This window comes from Perca flavescens, chromosome 1 (genome assembly GCF_004354835.1).
Source record: "Perca flavescens isolate YP-PL-M2 chromosome 1, PFLA_1.0, whole genome shotgun sequence".
Lineage (NCBI taxonomy): Eukaryota > Metazoa > Chordata > Actinopteri > Perciformes > Percidae > Perca > Perca flavescens.
The window spans coordinates 7,855,240-7,877,022 of record NC_041331.1 but is presented as its reverse complement, the minus strand read 5'-3'; the positions used below and the strand labels follow the sequence as shown (position 1 = coordinate 7,877,022).

The 21,783-nt window shown below is 40.7% G+C and overlaps 1 protein-coding gene across 1 annotated transcript in view; it reads right to left on the bottom strand.

The window, feature by feature from the left end:
* The window catches only part of tmc3 (transmembrane channel like 3), a 72,031-nt gene that overhangs the window by 22,027 nt on the left and 28,221 nt on the right, over positions 1-21,783 (bottom strand). Inside the window, exons 6-16 of the mRNA XM_028576936.1 lie at positions 15,713-15,811; positions 12,089-12,231; positions 10,547-10,694; positions 9,412-9,455; positions 8,733-8,880; positions 8,400-8,509; positions 7,195-7,273; positions 5,224-5,487; positions 4,353-4,481; positions 2,447-2,514; positions 1,906-2,034 (exon numbers count right to left, since the gene is read on the bottom strand). Coding sequence (XP_028432737.1) covers positions 1,906-2,034; positions 2,447-2,514; positions 4,353-4,481; positions 5,224-5,487; positions 7,195-7,273; positions 8,400-8,509; positions 8,733-8,880; positions 9,412-9,455; positions 10,547-10,694; positions 12,089-12,231; positions 15,713-15,811 — 1,361 coding nt within the window. The remainder of the gene's footprint in view (positions 1-1,905; positions 2,035-2,446; positions 2,515-4,352; positions 4,482-5,223; positions 5,488-7,194; positions 7,274-8,399; positions 8,510-8,732; positions 8,881-9,411; positions 9,456-10,546; positions 10,695-12,088; positions 12,232-15,712; positions 15,812-21,783) is intronic.

Genomic DNA, 21,783 nt, shown 5'->3' with positions numbered 1-21,783 from the left:
CCCTAAAATATCACCCTGGATGTATTTGGTCAAAACTATCGTGATATTTGATTTTCTCCATATGGCCCAGCCCTAATCTGAACCATCAACCCTGCCCAAGGGTTGGACCCTTTTACCACACAACACTGACCGCACACCATCCACACTTTGACTGAGAATAGAAATGGCTCCACCAGGAGTTCCTTTAACAGCCAGTGAGAGTGATCACAACATCTCCTGACATGAGTACAGCAGCTAAAGCAAGGAAGGGGACTAAACAGTACACTGGCATTGTATCACTGACCTAGGATCAGAAAACCTTTTGATTTTATTTAGATCATATAAAAATCTGAGATTTTATGTCATGGCATGACATTATTGCAATGGTGCCAAAACCCATGGTCAAAGTCTTATTAAAACACAAAGATTGCACTGATTCATATTTTGATTTCAACAATAAATAAATGAACAAATGAATGAATTAATGAATGAAGAAATTTATTTCAGCTATATCAAAATAAAATAAAACAAAAACACCAAAAATGTACAAATTAGTTCACAAATAAGTAAAACCCGCTTGGAAACTCATTTTTGTGGAAACACTCATCTGTGCTTAGTAATGTTCTGTTTGGTTTTACTTTTATTACTGTAATTAGTATTTTATTGTCTTGTAACCTTGAGTGTCCAGAAAGGCACCCATAAATACAATGTATTATTATTATTATTATTATTATTATTATTATTATTAATAAAAATAATTGAAAAGAAACATACTGTATTACCAGCATAGACATGCCTGAAAACGAGTAGGAACAAGTACTTATTTCATCCTACCCCTACTCCACAGCTTAGTAGTAAGTTAATATAACTTCCCTTCCTGACCCTTGCTAGTATCATATGCTCCCATCTAACTATCTATATACAATTTGCTATATCATACTGTATGTACCATCCATATACATATATATGTGACATACACAAATGTATGATCACATTTTTGTTTTGTTAAGTTTATGTCAAAGTAATTATAATGTGCAGCAGCATTTCACCTTTTTGGGTACATGTACTGTCCCAACTGTTGTCAGTAGAGGACAGTGTGAGACCTTACATGCTGCATCAACTGTGGACTTCTGGGAAGCTGCCCATTATCGCTCATTCTGATGAGAGCAGCTACATTGAATGGCAGCACGTTTTCATTGTCTCACTTATCCTTTTGTTTAGGATACATTAACTGTCAACACTGACCCGTGCCCCAGAGGTGTTATATACATCTACATACATACACTTAATAATGGATCCACAATAAATCAAATGTTTAATGTGAAAGGGATCACTGGTAGGGCTGAACCCACACACAATTCTCAAAGAATGCTTTTAACTGAGCCAGGTTAGCTGTTTTTCCCTGATTCCAATCTTTATGCTAAGTTGGCTAACCTAACCACGTCCTTGGACAGAAGTCCACGTTTTTCACTGTGCATGATGAACATTTTCTGAATTACGCTTCCATTTTCTTCAAAGGCAGTTCTCAGTCACTCACAATCACAAAACAATCCCCAGGAATAAAGAGCCACTGCTGTCTGTTTTCACCCAGACAAAATTCCTCGTTTTACGCAGTAATATACGGTCATGTTGAGGGGTGGTGCTCCAGTGTGTGTGATTTGATCATACATTATCAAATCTCCTATTGTAGTTGCCCCATTTCTTGTTTAAAGCCAGGAACGCTAGACTACTAAAATGATGCTAAAACAAAATTTATATTATCACCAACAGAAATGTTCACACGCATCCTTCTTTACTATTAGCAACCTGTCAGTATCAGTCACTCTCTCCTCCAGCACGACTGCATGAAATGGCTCACATTTACTCTCAGCTGTATGCTGGACTGCCCTCTGTGCATGTGTGCGTGCATGTGTGTGTGTGTCAGACCTGGAGGCTCGGAAGACCTGCTGATGGGGGACATTGCAGGTGAGGACAGCCCAGCTCCTCAGATACATCAGACCAATCAGCTTTAACACGTTGAAGGCAGGGAGACAGGGAGAGAAAAACGCTCCCATCCTGGAGGAAAGAGAGAGAAAAGTCATTTCCACACGCAGGCACGCACACACACACACACACACACACACACACACACACACACAGCCACTGGGGTCACGCCCCATTGAAAAGCCATTCCATCCAGTGGCTCGTGGTTTCACTTCATTATGTTCATTGCAGCAAGGCGACATTTCTGAAATGACTTGAGGAAATACAGTGGAGCAGCCACAGAGGCGTAATGGAGAGTTTACAGAGGGCCACATTCCTTTAAACAGGGTCATAGAGACTGGTCAGCACCGGCCACACTATTAACTCCGAGTTAGAGCTTCTATTACACACACAGTGGGAAGGCCAAGGTGACACAGAGAAAATAGAAAGATATTCTCCATATTTCATTTTCTGTCAACTATTTTAGACACATTTTTGGACTTACCAGATCATCCCTTGGTTATAAATCAGATGCAAAACATTCTCTGCTATTTTGAATTCTCCATATTCAGGCTGTGGAAAGACAGAAAAAGCATTAATGTGGCCTAGACCTGTTACTAACGATTATTTCCATTGTCCATTAATCTGTAGATTATTTTCTGGATGAATGGATTAGTTGTTTGGTCTCTAAAATGTTAGAAAATGGTGAAAAATGTGGACCAGTGTTTCCCAAAGTCCCAAGATGATGTCCTCAAATGTCCTGTTTTGTCGACAACTCAAAGATATTCAGTTTACTGTCACAGAGAGAGAGAAGAAACTAGCTGATATCAGAAAAGTTTGACTTTTTTTCCCATACAAATGACTCAAACCGATTATTCGATTATCACAATATTTTTTTATTTAATAGTTGATTAATTATTAATTAACTAATCAGTTAATCTTCGCAGCTCTACTTTGGAGCAATGATTTTATGAGTGGGTCCGAGTTGTTGTAAATGACTTAGGCATAAGAAAATGCATTCAGCACATTTGTTGGCTCTCAAGGAGACACACAATGTGTTTTACTGAGTAACACTGTAGATAAACAGAAACTTAATTTGTTTACAAGAAAGGTACACAGGGTACCTTTAGAGGAATAGTTCGATATTTTGGGGAAAAAAATGCTTATTCACTTTCTGGTGGAGAGAGCGAGAAGATCAATACATCTCTCTTATCTGTCCATTCAATATTAGCTCAGAAACAGCTGGCATGGCTCTGTCCAAAGATGTAGAATAAGTAGTTTTGGAAAGTCACCTTTTTCCTTTCGAGCAGCCCATACATCATCATCATCATACCCACAGAACTAAGGAACATCACATCCATCAAATCCTCCAAATCCATAAAACACTGGTTATTGACTAATCAAATATGCTGCCATAATCCGGAATAATGTCTTTGTCGCTATAGCAGTGTCTCTGTGTGTGCTTATGTGCTTGGTGCTTCTGTGTTGTTGATGTGTCTTGATGTGTGTCTATGCACTTTTACCTGTGTCTACTGTGTTTGCTACTATGTTTTTCTCATGCCATCAACCTGACAGCTGTCATGATCTGGAATAGTGGTTGTGTCATTTTACTTGCCTATGCTTATGTGTTCTTGTTTTATGCTTACATGTTGTATTGTTGTGGCTTATCTAATGTTACAAGCCATCAACCTGCTAGGAACTGCAGATGAAAAATAGCCTGCATGGCTAAATCTGGCAGACTTACATGTTGGACTCTGTGCTCATGTTGATTAATGTGCGTTGTCCCTTTTAAATAGAGAAATACCTACCTACCACCACCTTTAAAACTCAGTATTTACTATGTTATATCCTTTTTGCTTAATCCATACTGTAGCGTCCCTCAATAAGCAGCCGGTGAGACCTATAGACAATTTACTGTCGGTTTTATTATTGACCTGAATACAGGCTACTGTGGGCCGTAGCCAATGCCAAAAACAAAGAACAGGTAAACCAACTGACGTTACCTGACCTTCCTAGCCACCAACTCCTAGCTCTCACTTTTCCACCCCCTTCCCTTCCTGCCGGACATAACAACAGCCACGCCCCCCTTAGCTCTCAGCCAACTACAGGTGTACGATCTCTCGCAGCTCACTCTCATAGGAAAATGACATGTATACGGTTCACAGCATCTAAACTCACGTTTACTTCACTGACAGGCGGAAATTTCAGTGTCTAACTCAACATCTCTAATCTGTATCTGAACAGTGATACTCTTAACATTTAAAATTAACATTTAACATTAATCTGAAGAATTAAAACAGTCTGTTAGAATACCATTCGCTGTTTTACTGGAGTTATGTGCTGGACTATTTCTTTGCTGTGAAACAGTAACTTCCTGCAACACAAAAAAAATCAACTTGTATACAACTTACAAACTTGCTCTCTAAATCCCAGCAGCAGCAGTCACTCAGGTAGCGAACCACCAACCCTCTGATGAAGTCAATGAGCAGGATGCTGGCCACCGTGAAGATCATGTCAATGATGGACAGCTTCAGCATCTCCTGGAGACACACCATCCACATACAGCATGTAAATATACAGACATATGCACTTTATTACATGAGTCACCACTCAAACCTGGCCAAAACCGGCTCTGACTGGGTGTTTCAGCACGTCCGGGACATTGCAACAGGACGAATTTGTCACGAATTTTACAAGAGAATGACACAGAAAGTGATAATGCTTAATGGAGTGTACATCAACAGAAGGCAGAGACAGCCTTCGATCTATCAATCTATCTTCATCATAAAATACAATTTCAGTGAAATGTAATCTGTCAGTTGCTTAAATTGTGCATAAAGATGTCATATATATATATATATATATATATATATATATATATATATATATATATATATATATATATATATAACGGCAGTCTTTTTTTAAAGATTCTTTTTTGGGGCATTTTGGATAGGATGGTTGCAGACAGAAAAGGAGGGAGAGAGTGGGGCAAGACATGCAGCAAAGGGCCACAGGTCAGTGGGGCCAGTCTTAAACGCATATCATGCTTTTTGCGGTCAGCGCAGTCGGGGCAGTGTGGAAGGCGATATCAAGCAACTGCAGTCTGGTCTTTTTTTAACATTAAAACATGTAAACATGTTCTTGTAGAAACCCAAAATACAAATATGAAACTGAAAATGAGCATGATATGGGACCTTTAAACGTTTTCACTGGACCTATTAAAGAAAGACAAAGAAACCATGTGAATAAGCATAGTGTATAGCAATCAGAAAGGGGAACCTGTCCAACGTAGGTCTCCCAGCAGGGGTCCTGCTGAGAGCGGGTGTTCTTCTCAAACAGAGTTGTCTGGTTGAAGACGCTCCCTGAGCTGCTCACACTGCTGTTCCTAACGTCCAGCACCGTGGCAATGGTCGCTATGGTGCTGTTGCGATGCTCGGAGACAGAGATGTCAGAAACCAGCGTGGAGAAGCTGTCTACCTCCGGCTGAGATATGGTGGCCAGAAAGGAGCTGGAGTCAGACCAGTTACCTGGACTCACTGGGACCTGGGGGACAGATACAGTAGAATCCATCCCCTGCTACACATTTTTTTATGGGCAACTTATTATGTAATCGCTACTTAATGGTGCGAAAGGAATAGTTCAACATAATGGGAAATGGCTTCATTTACAAGAGTGAGATGAGAAGAAACACATATCAATCTTATGCCTGTGTTTTAAATGCAGAGCTTGAGACAGCTAGCAGGCTGGCTCACTCCAATCTCATTTAACGCATACACAAACAGAAAAGTATAAACAACTGTTTGTGGTTTAAGGGGAGTAAAGTGCTGGAATTATTGCATGGTGTGCAGCAGCCGGGCACAGACACTGGGCGGAGGGATACTCTGCTACTTGTAAAGAAATAGTTCCAGCATCAAAGTCCACTATGGACTCTGAATCTGAATAAAGCAGACAGAAACTACACCCCCATCTTAAATAAATAAATAGCTCCAGCATGTAACTACCCCTAATATATAAAGATGTCATTTTTCAAATATGTGTTCATGTTAAACATAGCCTCGCTTTGCCAGACCTTCCTCCACAGCGCTGGCTAGTCCACACAGCATTCCGGGATGGGAGAAAAACGTGCTCTGGTTTATTGGCATTTCTTCAAACCAATCACAATCATCTTGGGCGTTGATAAGCGCCTGACGGAGCAACAGCGTCTCTGCAAAAAAGCCTCGGGAAGGACCTTGTTTTGGTGGAACATGTGTACGTTCAAAAGTTGTTTTAGTCGTGCAACAGAAAACTCAGATTGGACTGATAGTCTAACTAGCTGTCTGGATTTACCCTGCAGAGATCTGAGGAGCAGTTAACCAAAGTGTGTAAACGCCAACACAAAGAAAGAGGAAGGTGACGGACATCCGGCTGAAAATTCGGGACATCTGGTGGAATTTCCGGCGGCACTGGAACAATCCCAGAAGTGGAACGTTGTGTACATGTTAAACATAAAATTGTGTAAGCTTAGCAAAAACAAGTTTTGCTAAGCTCTGTACTAAACACACATACATGAGATTGATTGCAATGATCTTCTCATTTAACTCTCAGTAAAAAAGGTAAATGGGCATATTTCTCTTAATAATGAATAATAAAATGTAATAAAATATAATTTACACAAGACCAGACAGTGTAACAATGTTTTTCTGCTCATAAAGATTGTTATAACTATCACTGATGAATAAGTAGCTGGGGTTTTTAATCTTTAGATTATTACACGGCCTTGTTGAATACTCGATTCTTTCGTGTCGAGGTCCTGTATTACCCTGTTGGGTTTCTAATTTGCAATAATAAGCGGTTCACTCTACGGTATGCCTTTTTTTCTATTTGAAAAGACATTTTGCCATGGGATGTTTTTAAAAGGTACTTTTTTGAGAGCAAACATTTTTCTGGCACTGACACAAAATTCAAAGGTGGAAATCTCCAAACCTTGGTACATGAAACTAAAATGCTCACTCCAGGTAAGTAAGAAAGTGTTTGTTGGTTTTTATCTAGGTGAACTAACTCTTTAGACTGGGATTGTTACAACCTGTGATCACTCATGTTGCAGCTCTGCTGTACCTGACTCGGTTTTTATGAGGTAGCCTCATCTCCAGATCTCAGGAATGAAGCTGATGTTATCAGAACTTAAAGGAAAGATGGCCACTGCTATGAAAAAACTAAGACCCAGGCTGTAAACAAAAAACAGATGCATTTCTTTTGTAGTTTTATACTCACAGCAGAGCTCATACTGTTGACCTTATCGAAGAGGGCAATAATGAGGCTGTAGAGATTCCCCAGGTATAAAACAAGCACTCTGTAGACACATAAACACATGCCCAATGTCAGTGTGCAGTAAGAGCTTGGATGCATTACATACTATAGTTTGTACTTTAAATAGTAGGGCTGATTCTTTAATTCTTTCACGATACATGGGTGCTGATTGGATTTGCATTGCGATTTTCATTTATTGCGATTTCAAGAAGTGTTGCGATTTTATTCCCCTTCTTTACAAAAAACAAAAGTTGAATAATACACTTCTAGAGACAATATTGATAAGTGTAATTCCCCCAGTGTGGATCAATAAAAAGTATAAAATTAAATTTAAAAAAAAAGTACAGTATATGTCATGAGACATTTCTAAAAACTAATTGTTTTCTAAAAAGAATGCACATCACATGTCAGTCAGTCAGTCTGTCAGTCTGACATTTATTTCATTTCTTAAAGAAGAACATAACATGGATCTTATGCATTTTCTGCTTTCGCTCTGTTTTGCTGGAAATGGATATGATGTAGTCGCCATCGGCGGTACTGTAGAAACAGAACATATTTAGGTGACTTTAGTAAAAAAAAAAATTGATTCTGGGGAAAATAATCGATTTTTAAAATTGGCGCCAAAAGAAATCCTGATACATACGTCAAAGATTTTTTTTCCCACCCCTGGTAGTTAGTGCTGCATTACTTTCTCCTTGCCAGAACTTCCTCCACAGCGCTGTGGAGGAGGGTCTGGCTAGACCACACAGCATTCCGGGGTGGGAGAAAAACGTGCTCTGGTTTGTTGGCATTTCTTTAAACCAATCACAATCGTCTTGGGTGGCGCTAAGCACCAGACGGAGCCACGGTGCCGCTGCAAAATAGCCTCGGGAAGGAACTTGTTTTGGTGGAACGTGTATGTTCAAAGGTTGTTTTAGTCGTGCAACAGAAAACTCAGATTGGACAGATAGTCTAGCTAGCTTTCTGGATTTACCCTGCAGAGATCTGAGGAGCAGTTAACCATAGTCCTCATTAATCAACCGGAGTTTAGAACGCCAACACAAAGGAAGCGGAAGGTGACGGACATCCGGCCAATAAGAGGGACATCCGGCGGAAGAGGTTCCGAAAGTAGAACGTCGTAGATAAAGACTAGTGCTGCATTAGGCAGAAGTTGTTTAGTGATGGAGTACCTGGCCAGCTGGAAGCGCAGCGAGGTCCGTGGGTGGTACATCTCCAGCTGAGCCACCAGCTCAAAGGCAGACGGAGCAATCATGGTGATGAGAGAAACCACCACACTCACCTGCACAGAGGGAGGACATTAAAAGCCAGTGACACAGAACTTGGGTTCTCTTTTTTTCCAAAAAACAAATTTTAACTAAAAACTAGATTATACAGTACGCAGATAGACACTGTCCTCTGCCTCTCCACTTTCATTGATTCCCTGGAACTGTATCGTATGTTGAATAATCTAATCAAACTAATGATGATGAGGATGAGGAGGATGAGGATGTCTGCTCTGCTACCTCGTTCTTCTCCCACAGCGTCAGCTCGGGCTTCTCCTGCTCCAGTTTCTGAGAGCGGTCCACCACAAAGTAGATGATGTAGATGCTGCCGGCCAGGGACAGCAGCACCAGGATGTTGGCTAAGATACGCAGACTGATCAGAACCGCCCTAAACAAACACAAAGGCACAGAAATACATTGATCAGTGAAAGAGCACACACTTCATCTTCAAACATCTGGAATTTCACAGTAATTCCTCAACATCTTTACATACATTAACATGCAGAGCTTTAAAAATTAGTAGCAACTAGTAACTTTTTTAAGTTACTAGCCAATTTAGCCGGTGATGAATGAAGCAAAGCGTCTGTTTGCATCGTCCGGCTGCAGGAACAATGCAACAAGTCAGTTTTCTGCCAAGAAATTTGGGCAATTTTGTGTGTCTTTGCCTTGGAAACGTAATCTTTATCTGACAACACTGCTTGTGGTACTAATCCTACATTTCCCATGAACACTAAGTCATGACGTGTCAGACAACCGTTAGCTACGTGCCTAGCGATTGAGAGCTACGCCGAAACAGAGAAGATGAACAGAACCAAACAAACCAGCTGGGTTTGAACACGATTAAAAGGGGGAAAAGCCCAGAGGAGGAAGAAGAAGAAGAACATGCAGAGAAAACAAGAAACAAATAACTGACACCTACAGACTGGTATCCTTCTTCTTTTCCTGCTCCTCAACAATGGCTTCCTGTGCAGAAATACATTTGGTATTATGTTGTGACGACCAATGCTGTTATTAGCATTCATTAGCACTGCTGTTGTTAGTTTCAGAGTAAAACACAGTCAGTGACAATAGCTATGTTTCCATCCGCACATTTTTATCCGAATTAAGTGATATCGAATGAAAAATGCCTTATGGAAACAGTAAAATTCGATTGAATTTCATGAATATCGACTCAAAGGAAATACATTCGGTCTCATCAGATTTTATCTTGATCGATATACAGCTTATGCGATAAATGCTGATGGAACGTTATTTGCCGAATAAATAATGAATTGCAGTTAAGTTTTAGGTCATTTTATAGTTGCAACACGCCACAAAACAAAGAAGAAGCAACAAAACATGGTGGGTGTCAACAAAGACAGATGTAAGTGGACGAACGAGGAGACGAGAGACTTTTTCAATTTAATTTAGCAAAAATCTAAGAAATGCCATAATTTATCAGGAACTTGCAAAGGGTTTCTGTGAAGTGTTTCTGAACCACGATCTCCCAGAACAGTTGGGAGCGCTGTCGTTCCCACACCACAGGCCGCCTCCGTTGTCTTCGGGCATTTACGTGCATCTGCATCTGTATCATCATAGCAATGTGTTGATAGCGTCGTTAATTTCTTATTATAGCTTGATATGTCGCTATCAGCTGGCACATAAGCACTATTACAACTTGTGCAATATTGATCATTTGTTGGTAGATGGCGCGATCCATTTTTGCTAGCAAAACTTCGCAAATGTTTGCTTGAATGTTGTGCGATTCAGTCATTACGCACACGTTTCTATTCGCTTTAAAGCCGTTGGATGGAAACACACTTTCACCAGAGTTTTTTTTTTTACCAAACTTCAGATATTTCGATTGACAAGTGGATGGAAACTTAGCTAATGTTTGGTTTATAGAGTTCTGTGCATGAAAAGTGTAAGAGATACATAAATACAAGAGGGGAAAATGGATGCCCTTGCTTGGACGGTGAATAAAGCTATATGGTAATGTAACTGGATATGGACAGTCCAGTGGGTGTGCAGTGTGTGTGTGTGTGTGTGTGTGTGTGTGTGTGGGTGTCTCTGACCCTGATGTTGTTGACGATGGCGGCTCCTTTGCTCTCTGCAGCCTCCGGGTTTCCTATCAGGTAATCCCAGGCACAGAAAACTCTCCAGCAGAATGTGAAGTTCTCATCCGAGGCACTGGCCAGGCTCAGACGAGAGTTCTTTGCCATTCTGCAGGAGCATTATTATTCAGAGCATATTATAATACCATACAATATATTATCAAAGCAATATTTTGAAGAGAGTGATGCTAGTCAGCTGGTCAGTCCAACACTTTGGTTCAGAGTGAGATTCTCGACAAACCATCCATCCATGGAATCTGTGGACATTTCTGTTCAGTAGAGTATGAATGATTTTGTCACATCTTAACCTGCCCTTTGGCAGACACAAACGTGATCATACCTCAGTGACTTTAAAAAATTAAGAATTTATCAATCCTAGATATGTGCAGTCCTGTTCACTGTATTTGCATTGTGTGGTGTAATGAACATTGCTGCCTCTAGGAGACATTATAATGGCTTTAAACTGCTGAGTCAGGTCACACCATCTCACAAGCCAGGGGCGGAATCTACATATACAGTATATATATATATATATATATATATATATATATATATATATACAGTATATATATGGTAGCTGGCAATCAACATGCTAGCGCTAGACAGTCAATAGCTCTACAAGCAACTCGATCTCCCTAAACAATAAGTAGTTTGTTTAAGACACATATTTGTACCATTAACTCCTGCCTCTTTCGTGGACCAGTTTATACACTGGCAGAGCAGGGTTATATAAAAGTGATAAGCCAAAACAGCCTCCTCTGTTTCTGACCCTCCAACTCTCCGTCACCTAAAAAAGTCAGCACTGTCAAAAATGGCTTGCTGTTGGTCAACAGCACTAATTTGCATGTCAAAGTTTCCAAAAGGTGAACTCTGAGCAAAAGATTTGTGATGATTTACTTCACCGCTGGGAGCAGATTTGCTGATTGCAGCAACCTAGGGCTGGGTGATATGGAGAAAATCAAATATCAGCATACCATTGACCAAAAACCTCAATGTCGATGTTGCAACGATATTGTAGGGTTGACATTTGGTGCTTTCGCAAAATATTAACATTAACATGTGATTTGTGAGAATAATCATCAATAATGTGGATATTATGACAAAGTGTGTAAAACCAAATAATAGAACAGCTAGAACAGTCTGGTAAATTCCGAAAATGACATCACTTTACGGTAATCCAGCCTTTAAAACCAGGAAAAGACAACACTTATGCCATATTACGATATCTACCCTCATATCACAATAACAATATAATATTGATATAGTGCCCAGCCGTACGGCCATCCTTTGAAATGAATCAATTTCACTCTTTAAGTGTGCGGTTTTAAATGCTGTGGGCAGGCCATTTCAATGAGCAACACATATTTTGTGACTTGACACACTACAGGATCAAATCGTTATCTAAAACAGTCATCATAAAGTCATCCTCAGGCATTACATCATATTATTACATCATAAAATCCTCATCACATCAATATGAGTTGTAAAGAGCGAAATGATTACTTTCTTAACAGAATGATGAAACTGTAGGCAAACACAGCCATCCCAACCAGGAAGTAGGCGAGGGGCAACCGGTACCCTGCGCTGCCGATCTTCCTCAGCCTGCCATAGTAGCCATAGAATAAGACAGAGTACTGCAGGTAGCCCTGTGGAGATCAAACACACACACACAACACAGACACACACCCACATGTTCACAACACACACAAGAAGGTCCAGCACATGATGACAAGGAAATCAACTACATCTAGAGCAGGGGTCGGCAACCTTTTTGATATGAAGTGCCCTTTTCCAAATTTCTTGTTTATTAGTGTGCCATGTTAATATTAATTTTTTTCATGACATCACATCAAAATGTAATATCCAGGGAATCTGTAATAATCAGGACCTTGTAATTATTATTATTATTATTGTATATTATTATTATGGAAACATGGTTTTAGTATGCAGTCCTGATTGGTGGAAAATGGGCTGACAAAAATATCACTGTCAAAGAGCCTGAAGCGAAAAGTTGTGGAAAAGCCCAGCTTTAATGACGAATGGACTGATAAGCAGGTCCTGTATGCCTCATTTTCAATGAAACGATGCTGTGGCAAAATAATAACACAACCAGCATCATTATCGAGAATGAAGAACATAACGATTGCGTCATTCACGTGCATATTAAGTAGCCACATGTATTTGTTTTGGTCTAATAATGCATGCATATTTACCGCTCCAGCGGAGAGGATGGTTTCTTCAGACAGCTTAAGTTTATAAGAATTTGTCCAAATGTCAAGATTCCCTGCAAACTAAGAAAAATAGACTACAAACCGACAGCTTTTCTTTTAGCTCGTTTTGTAAAAATTAGCTATTTGCAGACTAGAGTAGCTGTGTTTGCGTAAAACAGTGCGGTGGACAAGAGTGGACTGAGCAGACAGAGCAGATTGAAATATCGCTTTCTACATGTTGATGCCGGTCTACACAGGTGAGTGCATTGATAAGTATTGACTTTTAACTCACGAAGGTTTAATTGTAGCCTCCTTACAGTAACGAGACTAGCGTTAGTTCATCTGCCCCAGCGGCCGTTGGTAATCCTCTTTGTATTGTTCCCAGTCAGAGACATGAGTCAATCAAACTACCGTAAATAACAGGTCGCGCACAGGTGCCGATTCATGTTTTCCTCCGTGGGTGCTCACACGCGCACACAGTTTAAAAAAAAAAAAGTAGTCAACAATGTTTGCCTTTCAGAACCTTAGGAAATGGACAGCGGCCGACACGAACACACACGCCGTAAAGTAAGCTAGCTTTCAACTCAGGACAGCGCCACTTCTCACAGATAGGATTGGTGATGAGAAGTTTAATCAGCTTCGTGGGAAATTATAAATCAATGCCACCGACATGACCAATCACACTATGACAGACGCTCCACTTAGCACCACCTGCAATGTTTAATATTAAATTAATATAAAAATGAACTGGCAGTCTGGCACACGTGGGTGCTCAGTATTTTTCGTGGGTGCTCAAGCTCCGGAGCACCCACGGTATCGGCACCTATGAGGTCGGCAACTGTGAACGTTGGAATTTGGCATGCGGATGAGAGAGTGCTTCAGCATTTCAACCATGATTTCAACACATCAATAACTCTCTTGCACACATCTTGCCAGCGTGCCATTGGTTAAGGTCCCGCGTGCCCATGGTGGCACGCGTGCCTAAGGTTGCCGACCCCTGGTCTAGAGTAACAGCACTTTTAAGTAACAAGGTGCATATCTGAAAGGGGCTTTTGATTAGATCATGTAATAATATGTAAAAATGAATTACAACCAAATATGTAGTATATCTATTAGGGCTGTTAAAATTAAAGCCACAATTTTTTTTTTAAGTAAGCGATGCAGCAGTAATGTTGTGGACGGCTAGCTGAAACAAAGCTCCATTCAGTAGTTGCCTTTATGACCCTTCTTGCACGCCGCCTGATACTTATGAAGTGGAAGGATGCTGCCCCACCCTCAGTCTCCCACTGGATAAGGGATGTGTTGTCTAATCTGAAGCTTGAAAAAAATCTGATGTACGCTACGGGGCTCTGAAAAGAAATGTATTAAAGTGTGGAGATCTTTTTTGACTTTCTTTGATAAACCCTCCACACTAGTACAAGAATGAATGTTCAAATGATCATGTCTGACCCTTAATACGCACCTGGGTGTGACCCTTGACATTCGTGGACGGGACGTGCTGCCTCTGTTTCCCCGCTTATTGTGCCTTTTCATATCTCAACTTCACTGTGCAATACTAAGTGCCTTGCATTCTTTCTTTGCATTGTGTACACTGTGATATTTTTGCATACTACATTGCACATTCCTCTATTAACCAGAGTTAATAGAGTGACAGAGGGACAGAGAAAGAACTATGAAGAGGAGAGAAACAAAGCTCCTTGAGCAGAAATGGATAAAGAAAAGGGTCTTTTGAATGGCATGCTCATTTTCAAAGCCCTTCCAGATGGTTCTCTCCACAAGACTAAAGTTATCTGCATATACTGTTGATGTGAACTGCGTTACCACCGGAGTATGTCCAGTTTCAAATACCAATTTCCTGGTCAAGCATATGGCTGATGCAGAGAACCCTCCTCCCCCGCGCAGGTCAATCTGGATAATATATCATGGGCGCATACGTGTCCATCTGTTGTTGCTTGATTGGCTTGAGTTGACCAAATTGACATACAGTACCTCTAAGGTTATTCTGGAGAAAATTTTAGACAGCATTGGACATTTATTTGGATCATTGCAATAATAACAAAAATAGCATATCTGTCCGCTCCCATGTTGATAAGAGCATTAAAAACTTGAAAAATATCCCCTTTAAAGTACATTTAGAACAGATGAAAACATTTGCAAATAATTTGCGATTAATCATGAGTTAACCATGGACAATCATCAAATATTTGAATCGATTGACAGCCCTAATATCTATAAATGGGCCCCTTGACAAACAGTATTACAGGACAAAACTCCACTGGAATCCAGAGTAAGATTTTTTGAGGTTGGTAATAGTTGTGCCCCGCCCCTTTCTCCTACGGCGACCTGAGGGATCCAATCACAGGGACTTTAACATGAAATCGGTTAGAGATTGCATTAAAAGACAGGGAAACGAAAGGAAATAATTTAATTTAAAACAACCTGAGCAAAACAAACCTACAGCCAACAACACGTTCTAAAATAAGTGAAATTAATACAATGTTACTTTGCCCTTATATTACACTAGAATAACTAATTATTGCACTTGAATGTAATTATGCACTAGAACGTAATTTTGCTACTTATTACCGACAGATATGCATATTTATTAACACTACACAGTAAAATAACTAGTTTCCCTGTGGGAGGGGAGAAGACACAAAATCAATGGTCAATCTATTGACAATCAATCTAATGTTCGCCGTGCGGGCGGGACCCAACATACAAGCTGCATGTATGCAGATATTTAATAATGATAAAAGGCCTTTACAAGCCCAGTATACTTGGTGGAAGGCGGGGCTGGCCTTGGAGTCGAGACAGCAGAGGTCAGCGAGGCAGTAAAGTAATGTTTGAATAACGATCCATTGTATCTGTTAGTAATGTGTTATTGACAGAACAGTAAAAGGAAAGAGAGGCTCACCCCAAGAGACCAGATGGTGTCCAGGTCCTGGGCTGAAGCCAGATGCTCCTTGGGGATAGTTTTACTCCTCGTCGTTCCAAACGGAGCTCCAGCCAGCAGCTATAGCACAAACAAACCCATTATGATATTACATCAAAGACCTTTAATATACTGTATATACAAGTAAGAAACACAGAGAGAGTACACACAGTCTTGTACTTTTGTCTTTTGTTGCCATTTTTAAAATGTTTTTTTTTGCGCCAAATCAAATGTTTTATGGTGATGGTTCATCTAGTCTATATCGACGAGGTTCCACTTCCGGGATTGTTCAGGTGCCGCCGGAAATTCTGCTGGATGTCCCTTATTTTTGCCCGGATGTCCGTCACCTTCCGCTTTGTTTGCGTTGGCATTCTGGATTTATGAGGACTATGGTTAACTGCTCCTCAGATCTCTGCAGGGTAAATCCAGACAGCTAGCTAGACTATCTGTCCAATCTGAGTTTTCTGTTGCACAACTAAAACAACTTTTCAACGCACACATGTTCCACCAAAACAAATTCCTTCCTGAGGCTATTTTGCAGCGGCACCGTCATTGTGCCTGGCGCTTAGCACCGCCCATGACGATTGTGATTGGTTTAAAGAAATGCCCATAAACCAGAGCACGTTTTTCTCCCATCCCGGAATTCTGTGTGGACTAGCCAGACCTTCCTCCGTAGCGCTGTGGAGGAAGGTCTGGCAATGCGAGACTACGATTCATCTCGTAGCTGGTTGGCTTAGTTCCAGGCTTAAAACTCTTTATATAAAAGCATTTTCGTAAACGTCAATGGAGATGTTGAATGGGGAAAATCACTTCCAGAACCAGAGCCGTTCAAAAAGCGGGCAGTCACTGTTGCACTATTGCAGCATTGATGCTAAACTCTTTAGGAGCTGCCATTTTGTGTTGAATCAACAGTCACCCAGCACACACACACGTAAATCACACCATTGGAGGCCAGTAGCTCCTCAAAGGATGCTGATTGGTCCAAACCACTGGTTGTTCAGACACAAACGTGTTACTTGAAGCCTGACTGACTGATTTGTTGGATTATCGCGTGATCTTGTGATATCGAGATAATCCTGCTGCCGTGCAAGGTAAGATTTACTTAGTTGCCATGAAAGAATCCACTAATGACAGTAATTCCATGCAGATGAATTGTATTTAGTGTAAATGCTATAAATGCTGGTGTGACCAGGCCCTCAATGTCACAATGTAAGAAATAAATAAAACAATGTTTAATAGTTTATGCCTCATAAAGATACATCATAATTAGGGTGGGGCATCGAGAACCGATTCCTACTTGGAATTTGGAGGATTTGGTTTTAAATCTGATCATGGGTTCCAAATTTAACATGCGCAAGTTATGGTTTCCGTAGCGGCTAGGCGCTTGTTGTGTTGCAGCCATGGAGCACAGTAAGCGGTGCTCTAGTGTGGCTTTATTTTACATTGAAAAAGCCCCGTCAAACTGCAACCCACCTTTGAATCAAAATAAAACTTTCCTCTTATTTGTGAAATAAGCATGTGACCCGTTTCAACTCCACCACTCAAATAATCGGAATCGAGAATCGATAAGAACCGGAATTGAAAAGAAGAATCGGAATTGGAATCAGAATCGTTAATATACAAACGATGTCCAACCCTAATCATAATCCTGGAAAGAACTAAGTGATATAGAAATATTGCCTTTGACTTGCATGCCCTGGGTCCCACAACAAAATAAGGAGCATACGAGCATATCTATAGTACAGGGCTCAGCAACCTTAGGCACGTGTGCCACCATTGGCATGCGTTAGCTTAACCAATGGCACACATAGCAATAAGTGTGTAAGAAATGTAGAAGTGTCCTCTCATCAGCATGCCAAATGATCTCTTTCACAGCCATTGGCAGGAGCACAGCCTGTTATTACTGTAGTTTGATTGACTTTTTCCTAGGCTCGCATTGCCAGACCTTCCTCCACAGCCCTGCGGAGGAAGGCCAGGCTGGTCCACACAGCATTTCGGCATGGGAGAAAAACATGCTTAAAAAACATGGTTTATTGTCATTTATTTTTTAACTAATCACAATCGCCTTGGGTGGCGCTAAGTGCCGGACGGAGCCACGGTGCCGCTGCAAAATAGCCTCAGGAAGGAAGTTGTTTTGGTGGAACATGTGTATGTTCAAAAGTTGTTTTAGTCGTGCAACAGAAGTCTAGCTAGCTGTCTGAATTTACCCTGCAGAGATCTGAGGAGCAGTTAACCATAGTCCTCAGAAATCCACTGGAGTTTAGAATACCAACACAAAGAAAGAGGAAGATGACGGACATCCGGCCTAAAAGAAAGACATCCGGCGGAATTTCCTGCGGCACCTCAACAATCCCGGAAGTGGAACGTCGTGGATATAGACCAACTTTTTCCCCATCCGCAATCCACGAAGACCCGCCCTACTCTGCCTCTGATTGGCTAATACTCTTGTCTTCTTCACAGATTGTGGCACTTGGGAAATAACACTGCCTGAGCGGGCTGGGCAGATGATGTCAGGCTTAATGCTAATATGGCACACTGATTAAACATTTTAAAATGGCACTTCATGTTTTTTTTCTATTGTAACACTAAAAATGAGGCACACTTAGGGATATAAAAAGTGAGTAATAACTGAGACGACCCTCCATTCCATACTTGGTCACATAATTTACAGCACAAAACAAGCACAGACATCGAATCTGACAGAACATCTAGGTTTGCTGTTGAATGATATTACTCACTAAGCAGAGGTTAGATAAAGGAGGGATGTGTGAGAGGATACAGTGGTAGGTAAATCCCAACAAGGAGAAATAAACCAGGGAATAAGCTCAGGCATTGGGAATGATAGGATGAGTAATGTCTGGGGAAATTGCTCGTGTCTGCATGTCAGTGATAAACATAAATCCAGCAGCATTTTGTTTCCCTCCGTCTTTTGCTTTGTGTCTACAGTTTGTACTTTAACTGGTTGAGCTGAAGCTGCTGGAGAATCATAGTTTACCAACTCTACCATTAAGGATTCTCTGATCTGTACTGAACAAAACATTACATTCAACAATACATCATTTACAGAGATGGAGAAGTCAACAAAGAATCAATACAACATGAATAATAGTGCAAGTGTTTTGTATATTACCCTCAAAGAAATAGGCCATAAAACTCTACATTTAAAATAAATCTGTTGTGATCGAACTGGAGTGTTTGTTCTTTAAGTTAGCATTTGAATAGTCTCGCATTGCCAGACCTCTCTCCACAGCGCTGTGGAGTAAGGTCTGGTTAGTTGACTGATACATTCTGGGATGAGGAGAGAGAAAAACGCTCTGGGTTGTTTGCATTTCTTTAAACCAATCACAATAATCTTGGGCGGCACTAAGCTCTGGACGCAGCGACGGTGGCTCTGCTAAACACTCTCGGGAAGGAACTTGTTTTGGTGGAACATTTGTGCTCATGTGTACTTCGTCCACAGCAATATATATAAAGAAAGTGACAGCTTTTTAATGGAGTGTTTAAAGACTTTTTTTGGGAGAGAAGCAGAGGGCCTTTTAATCTTTTCTCTTACCCCAGATTTCTACATTATTTCTTTTTCTTCCACATATCACACTAACAGACATGAATTTAACGCGTGTTTACATAGTTAACACTGCACTCTTTGCTAAGGCTGTCTGAAGGAATCATCAACATACGGGTCCGTTTCAGGGGTGGGTTTAGCGAGAACTTTGAGTTTGTTAACCCTGAGATGAGAGAAACTCTGAGTTTTCTTTTTCTGAAAGAGACGTAACTTAACCTCAGAGTCAATTACTACGGTAACTGAGCCTGTGAACCTAACCTGGTCCGGAGCAGGCACACCAATTCTCGCTATTTCGCAGCAGCAGCCGTGTTGCTTTTTTAAACAAAATATATATTCAAACTCGCTGGTATGTGCGCATGAGTATTTCCACCGACCAGTTTGTTTGTGGTTGTTGCCATGGTGAATCGTAGTATCATGGCTCCATTTATGCTGCCTTTTTATTGTGGTGGTGCACGCGCTTAACTCTGAGTGAAACTACTCCGAGTTGATTGAACCAACTCCAAACAGCTGTTCTGGAACTGAAAACTCAGAGTTTCCCATCTCAGGGTAAATCAACTCAGAGATCAGGGTTAGACCTTCCTGAAACGGGCCCGTGGCCATGCGATGCCACAGCTCACTAACCAGGTAAAGTCAGAGAGCATTATCCAATATAATTCATATTTATTGTTAATATTTAGAATTGGGGGGTGGGGTATTGTAGAAGAAAAGGAATTACCTAACAGTTTTAGTCTTATTTTATCTTAATATTCTCTATCCTGCTCACTGATTAAGTTCTTATTATTTTCTCTGAACAACAAAACTTTTAGTGTCTCCCTGTGTTAATGAAGTCTGTCTGCCTTTTGGTATAGCTTAGCGTTAAAACAAAGCATTGTACTTGGCTCACTGTTAGTGTAGTCTATATCCTTGACGTTCCACTTCCGGGATTGCTCCGGTGCTGCAGGATATTCCGCCGGATGCATGTATTTTCCGTTTCCTTCCGCTTTCTTTGTGTTGGAATTTTAAATTCGGTGGATTTATGAGGACTATGGTGAACTGCTCCTCAGATCCCTGCAGGGTAAATCCGGACAACAAGCTAGACTATCTGTCCAATCTGAGTTTTCTCTCACACGACTATTTAGCCTCTGTGCAGAGTTTAGCACCGCCCATGACGATTCTGATTGGTTTAAAGAAATGCCAATAAACCAGAGCACGTTTTCCTCCCATCCCTGAATGCTGTGTGGACTAGCCAGACCTTCCTTCAGTGCGCTTTGGAGGAGGGTCTGGCAAAGCGAGACTACTGTTGGTGAGACCTTTTCTTTTAGGGCCTGAACCAAACTCCAGCAGAGATCACACTTTATTAAAATAAAGGACCGTCCAAACCGGCTCCAGTGTGTTCACACACAAGGACCGCTTTTCAATAGTTTGAGCAGACAGTATTGGGTCTATGTAAATCTACTAGGCAGTTTTGTGAGTGAATGCCTTCTCAGCTTTTGATATTCTGTTGCTTTCTGTAACTTTGTATAAAACCCTGACTAGAAAACTCATTCTGGTCAGAGAGAATCCTACAGCTGCTTGTGAGTTTCTTTCTCCACTGTGCAGTGAATAAAACTCATCTGAACCAGCCACTGAATTGGACCAGAGGGAACTTTTTCTTCCACAGTATCTATCAGCAGTGCTGCTACCTTGGCCCGGTTCATTCATTTAGTGGCTGTAATAAGCATTTATTAGCAAATCTTTATTCAAAAATAATAAATAAAACTGCGTATAGCCAGAATAATAGTATTGAATATGGGCTTTGCTAATTCCATGTCTATGTATGAATTGGTGCCTAAAGTGAAACATTTCCATTTACACATTAAAGTTTAAATGAGGATATACCATTTTAAAAATTTGTTGTGACTTGTGCTTTGCTTCTTATTCTGATTTGCATTATTAATTGCGAATAGAGTTGTACCAACTCAACAATGTCAAATGATTGTTGGGTGGAGTGTGTTAAGGTCAAGGAGAGGATCCAAAGAAAAGCTAACAATTCTTGGGAGGGCCTGGCTTTTTCAAAAGGGAAATGTTAGCACCAAATCATAAATCACTGTTAAGCCTACAGTATGACTCACATATGATATGCAGTATTATGATTACTTGTATAGTATCATAGACATTTATAAAGCTGGATGACACATCTCCACCTCCTCCCGCTGTACAAAAGTGAAGCCAAAAATCTCCCGGATACAAGGCGCCGCCATCTTGCAATTTTGGAGCCAGAGTCCGCTGAGTAGGGATCAGGCGGTGGAGCCGTTATATTAAAGTCCCGCCCATACACCCATCAAACCAATCGCGAGTCACTCACAGCTGTCAATTATGATGTGTCGCCCCGTTTTTATAGTATCAAATAACTAATAAAAACCAAACTTTAAAAGAAACAAAATCAACACTTGAAGAAACATCTGCATGATCAGAACTACCCAAAATGACAGAAACCATCTTTGGGAGAAATTTATTTGTTGTGTACTTATTT